This window comes from Poecilia formosa, unplaced genomic scaffold, assembly GCF_000485575.1.
Source record: "Poecilia formosa unplaced genomic scaffold, Poecilia_formosa-5.1.2 Scaffold637, whole genome shotgun sequence".
Classification (NCBI taxonomy): Eukaryota; Metazoa; Chordata; class Actinopteri; order Cyprinodontiformes; family Poeciliidae; genus Poecilia; species Poecilia formosa.
In genome coordinates, this window is record NW_006800576.1 from 28,833 (window position 1) to 43,963 (window position 15,131).

At 39.0% G+C, this 15,131-nt stretch overlaps 1 protein-coding gene across 1 annotated transcript in view; it reads right to left on the bottom strand.

Moving 5' to 3' along the window:
* Window positions 1-4,204: 4,204 nt before the first annotated feature.
* The window catches only part of spryd3 (SPRY domain containing 3), a 45,232-nt gene continuing 34,305 nt past the window's right edge, over window positions 4,205-15,131 (bottom strand). Inside the window, exons 9-11 of the mRNA XM_007541845.2 lie at window positions 11,918-12,043; window positions 11,561-11,700; window positions 4,205-5,067 (exon numbers count right to left, since the gene is read on the bottom strand). Of these exons, the coding sequence (XP_007541907.1) occupies window positions 4,933-5,067; window positions 11,561-11,700; window positions 11,918-12,043 (401 nt within the window). The 3' untranslated portion in view covers window positions 4,205-4,932. The remainder of the gene's footprint in view (window positions 5,068-11,560; window positions 11,701-11,917; window positions 12,044-15,131) is intronic.

The following is a 15,131-nucleotide window of genomic DNA, read 5'->3' on the forward strand; positions in this document are numbered from 1 at the left end:
AGTCCCTCTTGGTGACTATCTGTGTTGAAGAAATCACAGTATTCTTGGAATAACTTTCCTTTTTCAAGGAAGCCACCTCGTCACATTCTTGTGCTGGCTTTGAAACGTTTTGGGTTTCAATAAAACTTACATCTATCCGAGGTTCTGACTTGGGGAACACTTTCCAAAATGTCTTCCTTCCGCTGCTGGGCAAAGCTGCCTGATAACTTTGTTTTTCAGGCAGAGGACCGTTATCAATGTCACTATTTTCAGTAAGAAACGTAAGATCTATGCAAGCGTCTGACTCGGGGAAAGATTTCCATAGCAGATGTCTGTTTCTCCCCTTTTTGATCCACTTTCTGTTGTGGTTTGGAGATGGATTTCTTTTCGGTGACCAGCTGTTTTGTAGAAATCACAAATTCCTCTTTGCAAATCTCCTTCTTTAAGGGATCTTCCAGATTACCTTCTTCTTCAGGCAGAGAAATGTCTTGCTTATTAACATTTTCAGCACAAGACTTAAAGGACTTCTCTGCTATATCGATTGTTTCCTGCAGTCCGGAGATCAATGCTTTTTCGGTAACTGGTGAAACATCTTCCGTTCCAGTACCTTCAGCTGAAATCATCAGGTAAGCAGGGGCATGCTTCTCCAAGCAGACTTAAAACGGTATCTTTTTCTTTTTGTTTCGCCTCGTTGTTGGTGGCTGTTCCTCAGACTTGGAGGGCTGTTCCTTCTCTGCTGTATCGATTGTCTCCTGCACTCTAGCGGTGACTCTTCTTCACTGACCAGTGAATTGTTCTGTTTTTCAATGTTTCCTGCAGAAACTTTTGGTCAACAGGGACGTGTTCCTCTGACCAGGTTTTAAATGGTACCTGGTCACTCTCTGGTGGCTGTCTGTCCCCTTTTTGATCCATCGTCTCCTGTGCTTTGGCGATCGATTCATTTTCAATCACCAGTGGAGCGTCCTGCTGTCCGATATTTTCAGCAGACATCTTTAGCTCCTCAGGTGCGTGCAGCTCCAACCAGACTGCAAATAACACCTTCGTCTTGCGCTTGGGTTTCTTGGGTATCTGTAATTCCCTTTCGATGTCGTCAAATGCAACCTCTTCGACTCTAGGCTGGTCGGACTGCATTGTGACCTTTGCTTATTTCAGGTTCAAAGATAAATCACTTGTCTAGAAACTTTTGTACCTTATATGTCTTGCCCCTGGCTTTTTTTTTTCTTTTACCTCAGTTCTCTTGCTGTAGTTTGGGTGCAGGATTCATCTATCAAGGAAATTGTTTTGTTAACTTTTCAACAAAAATATTTTGTTTTATTATTGTTGGAAATGGACTAATAACTGTATGTATCACTTTAAGAGCTCAGGAAGTCGTCTGAGTAATGTTTTCTGTGATTGGCTAATTGTAATTTCAAGCTGCCAATAGTCATTGTTGTTGTAAGAGCACATGTTCAGTGTTAGATGAGCAGAAAGTTGAAGAAGTAATCGCTGGAGACCGGGAGCGTGTAAATTAATAAAAGTAAATGTTTAAGCAGGATTTGTATATCTGTGCAACTTAAATACATATATATGACAATTTAAAGAGTTAAGATTATGATAATGTGGTTTGTGGTTTATTTGTGGTCTGTTGCTACCATCTGCTGGACAAATTAGAAATAACTGTTTAGAGCGAGTAAAAATAATAGCTGTAGACCACTCCCAGCTCTATTAAAGAAATTTTGGACCTGAAATCTCTCCTCTCATCCTTTACCAGATGCTCGTGGTGGCTGTACCTTAAAGAACTGACACTATATATGTATTTCATTTAAATAAATAAAAAATTGTAAATATAGAGATGAATTAGTTTTTCTGTGTTAGATTTTTAAGTACTTTTGATTTTTTATAGATTTGCATGTTGGTTCTGATCTGAATGTTTTGAACCACAAACAGGGACGCTGTTTGATTTTCTTCATGGTATCAGAGTAACAGGGGTTTAATACAAATGCATACCAAAATTTTCCATGTAAAATCTTTAAAAAACTTTATTTCACTTCCACTTCACAGTTTTGTGTTGGTTTATGTCATAAACTCTGTTTATAGAAGACAATAGGCCTGTCACAATAAGTAATAAACCATTTAATCGCAAAATAAAACATTTTCTGCCAAAAACTGGAGGATAAAAGTCTGTAAACAAAACTGTCCTTTAAAAAAAGTAAAAGTAATAGTTGAGACCAAAACAGAGATGATAAATTAAACCTAGCTCAATAATTTTCATTTGCATGATTTATAGTTTTTCTCTCTTTCTACTAAGTTTCCAGTTTGATGTTCTGGTGTACACTAGCCCTTTTTTTGAAGGACAGTTTGTTTACAGAGACTCCATAATTCATTTTATTTGTTGTTTCTCTTGTTTTGTTTATTTATTTTGGATATTTAAAATATCCTCCAGTTCCAGTGTTAAATATTCACTAGATTTATTTACCTTTTAGAATGTGTTCTTGCATTTTTAGGTCATTATTACCATTATATTACTTGAAAATGGTCTCAAAACAACAATATTATCATTTATCGCAATAACTTCTGGGATCATTTATCGTCCAGTAAAATTTGTTATTATGACAGGCCTAGTTGGTTTATTTTTACAGATTCGATTATTTTCAGGTTCTTTAAAGTTATGTGGAAACCAGCTCCACCAGACTCATCACAAAGCTTTTGCTGATGTTGGATTCTGCATCACAGCGTTCAGGTTGGCCCAGCAGAACCTGATGTTAGAATTAAACATCACATTATGGGAAATTTTTCCACTCAGGGCTGATTTTTTGAGTGCGGTTCACCGTTCTCCGGCAGGTGGGTCGACTGTGGCTGCAGCCGCTGAACTTTGCCTGAAGCTGCCTGAAGCGATTGGGTCGGCAGAGTCGGTGTCCTCTTTTAAATGTCTCAGAACCAGAAAGCCTGTCCTCAGTTAACCTCACGCTGCTGATGCTGTTTGATTCCTACGACCCAGAATGCCTCACTGCCCTTACTAACCATTGATCTGATTGATTTCGTAATGTTTTTGTTGGGTGAATTTGTGAAGTGATTTAAAGTAGCTAACGTGTTTCTTCTGGGTGGAAATAATCTGACTGAACAATTTTTTTTTATTAAAGCTGCAGCAGCTGTAACTTTTACTTAAATTTTTTTTACATCTTCGTTAAAACCATGTTGTGACAGAATAAGACAAATAATCTGTAAAAAGATCAACCTCCTCCCTGAGCTAATGCAACCGCCTTAAGAAATGATTCGCTCCTGACCAAAAGCAGCCAGTCAGAGCAAAGAGGAGGGTCTTAACGCTGCTAATCAACTTCATGTACTCGCTGTTAAATGTGCTAATGGCGGAGAAACAACCCACCATTACAGAAAAACCATTTTTTTTTGCCATGTTAACTAGCTTTAGCATTCACAAAAGGCTCTGCTAGCTGCTAGCAGTGCCACATAGAGGATGATTGACAGCGCTAAGACCGGCCTCCTGGCTCTGATTGGTTGTTTCTAGTTAACACTGAGACAAGGCAAAGGAGAACGATTTTTTTCATATTATCTGTCTCATGCGATACTGTTATGACATAGTGACAGTTTCGACAAGTTACAGACCACAGATTTAAAATATAAGTATATATATTTATAACATACTTATACATTGTCCTATAATTTTTTGAGAGATGTCTGTGCCACTTTAAAATAGTTTTGCATCAAAATCTGCCAGGCTATTAATTCTTTTGGACATCAGAGTGTGACCAATCTGGTGATCAGCAAGAGGAGTTACCAGGAGTTTTCTACTGAGGCTGTTGTTTGTTAATTAATAAACTTTAATATCGCTGACGCGTCTCGTTTCATCAAACTTTAGTCATTTGAGAAACAAAACAGACTCAACTCTGCAGCTCAATGTAGAAATCTGGGAACATTTAAAGGGAAATATCAGCCTGAACTTTGTGATGCAGAATTGTTCTTGCCTCCCTTCAGTGACATGCAGGAGACAATGAGCATGCAACAACGAACATCTGCATGAAAATATCCAGCATCGTTTTCACATTAAGCTGTGAGTCTAAATCCAGTCCTGAGAGCTACAACTTTTAGATGCATTCCTTCTCCAAAACACCTGAACTACATGAATGTGTTGTTATCAGGCCCCTGCAGAGTTGAAAGGTCATCTAGAGGTTGGCGCATAGCAACTCTCAGGACTGGAGTCGGAGATCAAACTGAGCAGATTTAAATCTTTCTTCCAAACATTAAGTCATTTATTTACACTTTTTTATGTGGATTGCATAAATTGATCAGTCAGTATTGGACTGGTTCTTAAAGTTTCTGCCTTTGCTCACAGTTTGGATCCAGAATATAAAGCCAAAGTTTATCTATTAAAGTGCTAAAACACACAAATATTCCCTGAACGAGATAAATTCACTTAAATATTTGTTTTTCAAAGATGGCATGTAGAAAATGTTTCTGACCCGTTTTTATTTGGATTTTGGCTGCAAATTGAGCTCTTAGGGAAAATATCCGACGCGACGCTGCTCAGCGACGCACCCAATGCTTGGTTTGTTTCGCAACACTGATTTAAGGAGGACTCTGCAGCTATGAGGAAACGGAGGAGCTCCACGTCTGGCTCTGGGAGAGCAGCATGTGAGGTCCCTGATCGCCCAGAGGGAGGGAGTCCTGTTCCCTGAAACAAACTGACGTTGGCCTCTCTCCGCTTTGCTCGGGGTCGTGACAAATGGATAAAAGCGAGACCGCGTGAGGGCATTTACCAGCTCAATGTTTCAGAAACAAAGTGCATGCAGAAGGAGGATGGTAGCAGAGCAGATTGCATAGAAGTAACCGTTGCTGCCAGAGCTTGTGGTCTGTTCTTACTGCGATGATTAGTTTTATAAATAAAATCCGGAGCAGTGCAGAGGAAGACGTGCGTGTGTGCAGCTGGATGGTGCGTGCGCTGGCTTACGACCTCTCGGTTCATCCGCTGAGAGGATGCAGGTCCACCTTGACTTTCTCACCGCTGCTCAGCATCCCCACGGTGGGGTACAGACCCCCAGGCGGGACCACCATCTCCCGTCGACCCATCAGCTTCCCGTTCCTGGTGAAAAACACCTAGAGGAGAGCAGAGGCGTAGCAGTGAGAATAAACACACAAACCACTAGCAGGAGTGGAAATTAGCACCCACCACTGGCCAAATGCTGTTAATATGATGAATCCACAATACAGATCAACAATCTGCACTTAAGAACCACGTTCAATTTAAAACTTAGCTTACCTGTTACAAGCTAAGTAAGTCATATCAGAACAGAAAGGAGATGAGCTAACGTTAGCCTAGCTTACCCCTGTGAGAAGCTAAATAATCAACAAGTCATATCAAAACAGAGAGGCGCTAATGTTAGCCTAGCTTACCCCTCTTCAGTGATGAATAATCAACAAGTCATATCAAAACAAACAGGGGAAGAAAGGAGCTAATGTTAGCCTAGCTCATTCCTGTTCAGTGATGAATAGTCAACAAGTCATATCAAAACAAACAGGGGAAGAAAGGAGCTAATGTTAGCCTAGCTCATTCCTGTTCAGTGATGAATAGTCAACAAGTCATATCAAAACAAGGGAGCTACCATTTTTGCAGGTTAATATCAGTCCCAATGATTCTTGTTTGTCAGATTAAAAGTGCCTTTCGAAAATACCAACCTTTTAAGCAGATTTTAAAAATAGATTTATTTGTTGGTCTGATGCTAATGCTAATTTTAATATCATGTTGTCATCACCTGTAAAGGTAAAATCATCATAGCTAACAACGATAAAGGCTTTCAAATATCCATCTATGTGTAACTAATCTATATTATGTGTTTCGTTTTTTAATAAAGGTTCTGAAATAAATGGTCTTTAAATAATATTATTTTTTGAGTGGACATGTCTTGTGTATATAAACACAAAACTAACTTTTTTGGACACGCTTTAACAAAATAGTTATATTTGCACTTGTTCTTGTTGTTTGAAGCGATGCACAACATCCTGAAACATATGCAGATATATAAGCTGGCGACCAAACCATGGTTGCCTTGATGTAGAATGTTTCCTAATTTTTTCCACAGAATTAGGAATAAATGACTACAGGATTTTATTTAATTAGAAAATCTAGATTTTGGGCTAACAGGAACAAATATTTCATTATTTGGCTCCTGTTAACAGAAGATTCAAGGCTGATTCACTGATGTTAGATGGACAGGAAGATGGATGGACAACGGCTGAAGAAATGGAAAAATGAACAGAAGAACAGGTTTATGATGGATTCACACATAACTTGGAAGGACAAATGGACAGGTCATCGACGGATGGATGGCTACTGATACCAAGAAAAGATGGACAACTGCTTAAGTTGTTTAAATAGTTGGAAGAAAATGTTCATTTCCACCCCTAACTCAAGCTTTCATTGATGGTAAAACCACTGAAGGGACAAAAGGAAAGAGAAAATCTTTCTGCCAGAGAGCGCTCGGTTCAGCAACCAGGAATTATGCGCAATTAGGAAATATGGTTGAACAAATAGGTGAGAGTGTAACGTCTGTTGTCTTGAGGGGGAGAAAGTCAATGTTTACAGAACATGTCTCCACTAAATCAGCGACTGATCAAACATGATCCAGCTGTTCCCCGAAGAACATCGCCGCAGCTTTTCAACGCTAATACGGCCGGCTTCTCTCCAAAGTCTGGGCCCAAACAGCGGCACTAAAACAACAACGTGGAGTACCACCGAGTGTGCGTCTTTGATAAATGAGACTGAGTCACATATCAAACATGAACTGTGCCACCCACTCCAACCTGTTTAATTACACGCCAGAGAAACGCAGGTCATTAGCTTGAACAACAGCAGAACAGTGCGTGCCGTGCCACTGCACTGGGACTAATGTGTCCTGCTGAATAAATAAGGACAAATCCCTGGATTATATCCTGGCCCGTTCTGCTCTCTCACCCAGCTGGGTTTCGGTCGGCCTCGCCGCCTCTCACTGACCCCCCCGGTCTCCGCTTGCACAAGTGTGCAGGCGAGTCTAGACAAAGTCAGAACCTCTGCGTTCAAAACTCCAGCAGCCCCGGGTTCGTTGGAGGATTTGACTGCACAGCAGCGGCATCCAAAGATTCAGCCATTAGTGCCAAAATAAGGTAACACTTTCTTTGAAGGAGTGCATAAGACTGACATGACATAAACATGAGATAACACCAGACATGAACATGAAGGAGTCTTCATGAATGGGTCTAACTGTTGTCAATAAGAAGTATTTGGTAAATAATGACACTTTTAATTATACTTTGCATTAAAATTTCCATTAAATTATTTATAAAATAATGCAAAGCCGACACTGTTACTGCAACTTTTAATGCAACCATCATTAAAAGCTGCAATATTTACAGAAATATCAAAGTTGACATTTTTAGAGTAATTCTTAGTTCAAGTTTTAAATAAACTTTGCATTAGAAGTGTCATTATTTACCAAATGATGCTTCCTGACAACAGTCAAACATTCACAAAGGCTTCTTCATGTTTATAACAGCTCTTATGTTTATGATGGTGTCATGTCAGTCTTATGCAAACCTCTACAAATAAATAAATAAAGTCAGAACCGCTGCGCTTTAAACCTCCATCAACCCAGAGCTCGTTGGAGGATTTGACCGTAAAGCAGTGGTGTCTAAACTTTTTGTCGTTAGGGCCAAAACTGTAAAGTGGAGAAAACATGAGGGCCACTTTTTTTTTTTTATTAAAACTGAAAGGTTTTATTTCTGAAGATATTTGTTGTTTTTATTTCTTCAAAAATAAATGGACAATATTTTGATAAAGATATAGAGGGCATTATAAATAAAATCTACTATTAAAGCAAAGTAGTCTAATTTTTGTGGAAAAGGAATCTAAATCATTGTTGATCAAAGTATAAACAGAGCCTTGAACAGCTGATGAATTAAATCACAGGTAAATATCTTCCTAAACTTTATGGGGGTTTATTAGCCATGTTTGTTTGTTTGTTTTTGGCAACAAAAGTTGGGCAGCACTTGTTGGTTTTAGCAAAGTGTAATCAAAGAAAACAGAAACATGGTTAATAAAATAAAAATACTTGTATCTAAATAAATAAACATTCAAAGATTTTATTTAATTTCTTGAATTGTGGACATAGGAGCCAAACAAAATCCTCCTTAAATGGCCCCAGGACCACACTTCGGAAATCCCTGCTGTGAAGAAACCTGCAGAGCGCCAGGTCTGGTGAACTGGTGAGTCCAACAAAGATCCAGGTTGCATTAAAATGTGAAAGTAGGCATTGTGCTGCAGTTCTGGCCTCCAGGCTCATATGAAATAATTGGTGCGGTCCTGCTGAGCTCTGCGGTGGTGCCAGGAAGTCGACAGGTTAAAGGTGCCTCGTGAAGGTTTTTAAAGCTGTGCTCAGGAGAACGGGCTCTGTTCCTGGATCAGGCACAACGCAGCAAATGGTCAACAGGTGGCGCCAAAGAAAGGCAGCAAACTGCTCATCATCCCCCTCTTTCAAGCTCTACCACAGGCCAAGAGTTTAAAAAACTGAACAAATTGCTTCCCAAATAAAATACATAAATTAAATTTGACTGGACAAAGTCAAAGACTGGACCTTCCTGCAGTAACTCAAAAAGTACAAACTGCTCATTTCCATCTTTCCTGTGTGGTTTGGCTCGTCCACCGGACAGGTTTGTCCAGGTTTTCCTGGCACTCAGGAGACCCAGAACTCGCTCGGTGAATCTTTTCTGGTGAACACCTTGAGATGATTCCCCCACTGGCAGGTCTCTAAACTCTAAACGGTTAATGTCCGGTTCGGTTCTGCTCAGAGGAGGGCAGAGAACCCAAAATTTATACTCAAGAGCAGCACTACTTCAACATATTTTTACTCAAGTAAAAAGTAAAATGTAGCCGTCAAAGAAATGACTCAAGTCAGAGTAAAAAAGCATTTGGTAAAAAGTTTACTCAAGTACTGACAAAATTATCAATCATTTATTATTTAAAAATTACATCATCAGATGGACCAAAATATCAAGTTAAGTGGAAATTTTGGACCAAAATGACAACAATTTATATAGGTAACAAAAAACAACAAAATCAGGAAAAATAAAATGTTTCCAAATTAGTTTCTTTAAGAAATAAACTTATGAACCTTTAACAAAAACTGCAGGTGTGTGTCTGTGATTTTTGGTTAAATTGTGTTGTTTTCCATTCAGTGGGTAGAAAACCCAGAAATTAACTTAAGAGTAGAAATACTTCTTAATTAAATTATTCAAGTAAAAGTAAAAAGCACAGCGCAGTAAAAAATGCATTTTTCAAAACAGTAACTCAAGTAAATGTAATTGTGTAAATGTAACTAGTTACTTCTCAGCTCCGGTTCTGCTCCAGTGATGAGCGTCTCCATTACGGTCTGTTCGTCATCAGAGCCAGGGACTCTGACGATGTTTGCAGCAAACCTCAGTAATGAAGAACCTCAGGGTTCTGGTTCTGATGGACTCAAACCCAGATTTTTCATTTTTGTCTTGTAGAAATTCATGCCTGAGTGAAGTTGCCCCCCATTTTTTTCAAATCTAACAACATTGGTGTCAAACGCTTGTGCAGAAAAATGCTTTTGTTTTAAAGATCAAAATCCTCAAAGTAAAAGCAGCAAAAATCTTTGCTGCACAAACCAGGGCCTGGTTGACCTTTTGACCTTTGAACTTTCATTAATATCTTCAAAACTTCAAGACCGGACCGAACTGGATTGGACCAAACAGACCAGGTTAGAGGCGGTCTAAAGGAAAAAAACCTTAAGAAGAATTGAAATGAAAAAAAAAAAAAAAGAGATTAAACCTTGGGCAAGGGGGAGGGAGAGAGAGATGGAGGGATGTAGGGAGGGACGGACGGACGGAGGGGCGGACGGACAAAAAGCTGATGTTTTTGAATTAAAACCAGTTGTGATCTCATCAGTCTGTCTCTTTCTGTGGATCTAACATTTGCTGCGATTCAGACTGTTTTCCAATTAATTAGCTACATTTATTATGGACCTTCTCCTCAGAGTTGAGCTCATGTTTAATATTCTGTGGTCCGGATGTTTGGGGATGAAAATATGAGACCACGGTTAACCGGTAAAAATAATTTTAGCCATCCTAGAATTGGTATATTTTCACATTTTCAAGCTGGAGTTTGTATTTGTGGCATGAAATCTGACTGAAGTCAAATAAAAGCTGTTTTTTTTAATTAAGTGTAAACCCTCAGAGAGCAGATTTTATTACCTGGACACACCATTGTTCTGTGTCTCACCACAGGAACATTTCCTTCTCAGAACGTGTAGCTGCTTGTGTTTCTCAGAATTAGAGGCGCTACAATGAGAGGAACAGCCTCCAGTTTCAGGGTTCCTTCCTGCTCAACCAGCAGCCAGTTTTGGAGATGAACTCTGATAAAGTCTCCATAACATCCACACTGTTGTGGAGATAGCATTACTTGAGTTCATTATGGTTAGTAAAAACATCACCTTCAGCATTTCAGTCATGATTAGGCATGAACTTTGACTGGGCCATTGCAACATGTTGATTATTACCCGTTTCTCCGTCCACTGGACGTTGTTGTTCCAGAAGACATGTGGGTCATCCAGATGTATCTCTGCAAGCTTAAAGACGCACTGTTTCTTTTTCAGCTCCAATAAGAATCACTTGCTTAGTCATCGACTTGTTGTCTTATCATGAACTTTAACATCTAAATACTTCAAAATTGAGCTGGCTTTCTGATTTTTATGGACTTTTGGAAAAAGTCCATAAAAAGTTGTTTTGTTTTTTTTTGTTGCCAAAACAAATCGGAGAGCAGCTGGAAATCCTAATAATTATCATCATCTGGGTCATTTCTATGAACCAAAGGCTTTAACATTTAATTTGTTGTGTATTCATCACAAGCCATGCTGTTAAACTCACAGTTGCCTCCTTTTTAAAACGTGTTTATTTTATTTTTGTTGTTAGTCATTCTCTTGTCTAATTGGTTATTTATTTTATAGATAAATACCTGTTGTTTTTGTTAGCCTAATTTGTTTGTTTTATATGCACTAATTTGTGAATAAATTAAAATGTAAAAATATTTTTAAAAAACACAGAACTACTAAATAACTTATGGAAAAAAAGCTATCATTATTTTTTTCTCCAGAAGTTGCTGCTTGGTTATGAGCTTTTTGTGTCATTTTTATAAATGGTATTTATTTTGCAATTGAAAAAAAAACATATAGAACTACTAATTAACAGACAAATAAAATACAGAAGTATAAAATAGCGAAAAAAAAAAGCAAAAATAAACATACAGAACTACTATAAATAAAATCGAAAAAAAAACTACAATTAATTTTTTTCTGTAGAAGTTTCTGATTGATTGTGAGCTTTTTGTGTAGCTTTTATAAATGGTATTTATTGTGCAATAGAAAAAAAACATACACAAAAGAAACAAAAAGAGACATACAAAAATACTAAATAACTGACAAAAAAAAATAATTCTCCATAAGTTGCAGTTTGAGTTTTTTTGTGTAGTTGGCTTGGTGTGTTTTATAAATTGTATTTATTTTGTTTGCATTAGAAAAAAAAAACAAAAAAAAAACCTCACCGTCACCTTCTTTCCCTGCTGTTCCTGAGCGACTTCGTCCCCTTCCTCCTCTTCCTCGTCTTCACCGTTAAGATACAGAACATTCTGGACGCCATCTTGACTGGGTCTGGCCTCCAGCCGACCCAAGTCTTCCACGTCAGCTGAACACAAAATGGAGAGTTAAATAACCAAGAACCAGTAAAACCAGAGATTAAGTAAGAAAAAAAACTGTAAAGAAAATTAAAGATATTGACGAATCTCACAACTCTGAAGGCTTCAAAGTAGCTAATGTTGCCTTTGTGAGGATGTTTTACACCCCAAAGCAAACGGCAGCAGACGGATTCAGAGTAAAAGAGAAACCAGAGTAATTCCTGGTACCTGAACCGTCTCCGTCCAGGCTGTAATCACGTGGGAACATGATGCCGCACCCCATGATGTCCCCTTTGAAGCAGCGGGGCCCGAAAGCATCTCCGACTCCGATGCCGTAGAAGATCTTCCCATCATCTGTCAAAGACATGCGTCTGATTAATTCAGGATCACCTGATCACACTTTCATTTCAGGTCATTTAAGCCCATTAACTTTCCACATTTTGTCAAACCTCCACCACAAAAATCTATGTATTTTATTTGGACTTCACATGACTTGACAACACATCAGCCTTCCACTGACAAGCAATGATCAAACATACACTAAAGGAATGTTATGGTTTTGCATTTTAGGCAATAACATTTTTATTTCTTATCTTAAAATATGAATTGAAATATTTCTTTATTTGCATCTTTTACTGTATTCTAATAGTGTGTAAAAAGGTGGTTAAATTAAAAATCTGTAGGATGTGCCAATCTTTTAACAGATTAATCGATTAATCATCAGAATAATTGATTGGAAAAACAAGTGTTAGATCTCACTTTGCCAACTTTTTGGTTGTAAAAAAAATGTGTATGAAAAGTTTAAATGGTTTAAATGAAAAATCTGAAGAATTTAATCAATTTAATTTTTAAAAACTGATTAATGGCTTAATCACCAGAATAATTGATTACAAAAACACACTCTGCCAACTTTTTTGGTTGTAGCAAAATGTGAAAATGTTCTTGAAGATTAAATACTTTTGCAGGACAAAGTAAATCTCAAAAACTGCAGAAATGTTTGCATGACACAAAAAGAAAAACACCTCGAGAAGGAAGGTACTGTACGTATTTCATATTTTACTCTTTCACAATCATGTTCAGATCTTTGCAATTTTCCACATCAGGTTCAACCCACTGGGAACGTGATATCCAGAACATCCCGGCATTCCACTCAGGCAATGATGAGCAAAAGCCAGAAGAAGCAGGGCTTGTTAAAACAGTCAAGTACAACCAAAATAAAAAGACATCGACAACATTAAAAGAAAATCATCAAAACAACACATCCTACAGTTGTTAGAGACAACAAAGGAGCAAAAAAGAAGAAAAACATTGCAGAGATAGCCTGCAGACAAATGCTCCTCAAGCAGAGCGGGATGGCTGCTGCTTGTAAATATTTATGGAGTTGTCATGGGATCCATCCCCAGCTCAGGATACTGTTTAAACAGCCTCTATCGGAGCACCGGGAGCCAGACAGACACTGTATCATTACAGCTCCCATGCGGGCCCTTGTAACAACAAAGCGCACAAGGCAAACAGAGGGGGCACAGCCCAGCAAGGCTAAAAATACGAGGCCTTTTTGGAGCGCGACAAGGACTGAAACTGGAAGTGAGGATGCATAGATCCAGGTTTGGGTCTGGATGGTGGGAAGTAATGGGGCAGCAAACATAGGACGAGCAGGCAAACGTGATTAGATGTCACAGAAGAAGAAATAATTGCCTCTTAAACCAGATGAATCAGAAAAGAGCAATTAGAAGAGATGTGTTCTGGGGTCAGACCACCCAGAACAGAGGTTTAATCAGTATTTTAAATGTTTTTTTTTTCATGTTATTGATGCCCTACTTTGTGGCTATAGGGTTCCTTTTTACTAACACTCATGTTTAGAAGGATTGTTTCTATCTCTGTTGATCCCATTCTGGATACATTTTTATTTCTCAGGTTCTGGGGATTCTGTGTTCAGGTGTGTCTCCTGGTCAAAAACTCTGTTTTTCTTTCTCGTAGAAAGTACTCAAAGCCCAGTGCTTCTGGTTTTTCTCTCTCTTCTTTCTGTTTTTCGACTCTAATCTAGTCGGAGCAGATGGCTGATCAAAACCAAGCTCGGTGCTGGTTCTGCTGGAGTTTTGCTGGTTAAAAGGGACTGGTTCTTCTCCACAATTGCCAAAAACATCCAATGACATTGGCTGGGCTTCCTTAGATGTTTTACTACTTGATCAACTGAATTTAACTATACGGTACTGGACATGATTCTACCAATATCACTGGAACATAAAGGAAAGATTCAGGGTAAATTCACACCAGCCCTGTTTAGTCTGCTTAATCAAACTCTAGAAAGTCTGGTTTGTTTGGGCAAGTGTGGATGTGTAATTGATTAAAAAAAGCTAACTGTGGTCTGCCTAAAAACCTCGGTCTCAGTTTGGTTGAAATGAACCCTGGTGCGATTTGATCGCCTATGTCAATGCCAACCAGACCAGAGACCACTCCAAAGGCAAGAAGTAGACTAAAGTGTAGCGCAGTGGTGCCCAAAGTCTGTCCTCGAGGGCCGGCAACCTGCATGTTTTAGTTCTCTCCCTGGTTTAATGCACCTGGATCCAAAGAGGGCTCAGTAGAAGGCCTAGAAGAGAACCGACATGCTGAAAAGCTTTATACTACCACCAGGGAGAGAACTAAAACATTCAGGATGCCAGCCCTCAAGGACCCACCTTGGGCACCCCTAGTGTAGGGCATTCTGGGTAAGTACAACCAAAACAAACATGCTAGCTTGGTGCTAGCAGAAGGTACTGCTTGTTGTCTTTTATCAAAGACAAAAGAGAAATCCTACAACCTCAAAACCACGTCGTTCTCGCTCTCTGTATCAGCCCAGCTACTGTATGGCTAGCTCGCTGTTACTGTCTCTTACTCTGCAGTTGTGGAGTCACAATGTCGGGGATCATGAGCGCCCCCAGCGATGAGGCACGAGAACTGCCTGTCTCACCTCGAATCTGTTCTCTGCCGTTTATGATCGCTCCTCAGCACACGAAACACGTTACACACACAGTTGGTGACAATAAAATCACAGTACATTAAATACATAAGCTAAATTATTGAAAATCATTTCATACATTAAAGGTTTTTAACCATCTTATTGACGACGTACAGACAGGAGGAGCATGCTCTCATAGAATGGCAACCGGTGCAGTGAGCGAGAGATTGCGCAATCCCAGGTGAGGCTCAGCTTGCTGCTGCCTCACCGGCTTCGCTTCCAAGCATTTGAATGGGAAAATGCGACAATTCAGCGACTTTGAAGAAAAAAATAATTAGATTTGGGTAAATTACATGAAAAATAGGTACTTTATAATACAAACCACAGGGTGAAAATATCTTTATAAATGATTTTATTATTATTCTTTTTTTTTTTCCATGATGACGGGTGAGCCTCTCCCCCCCCTGCCACCCCTGACCGCAAGTCACTGGATTACTACAAATAAAC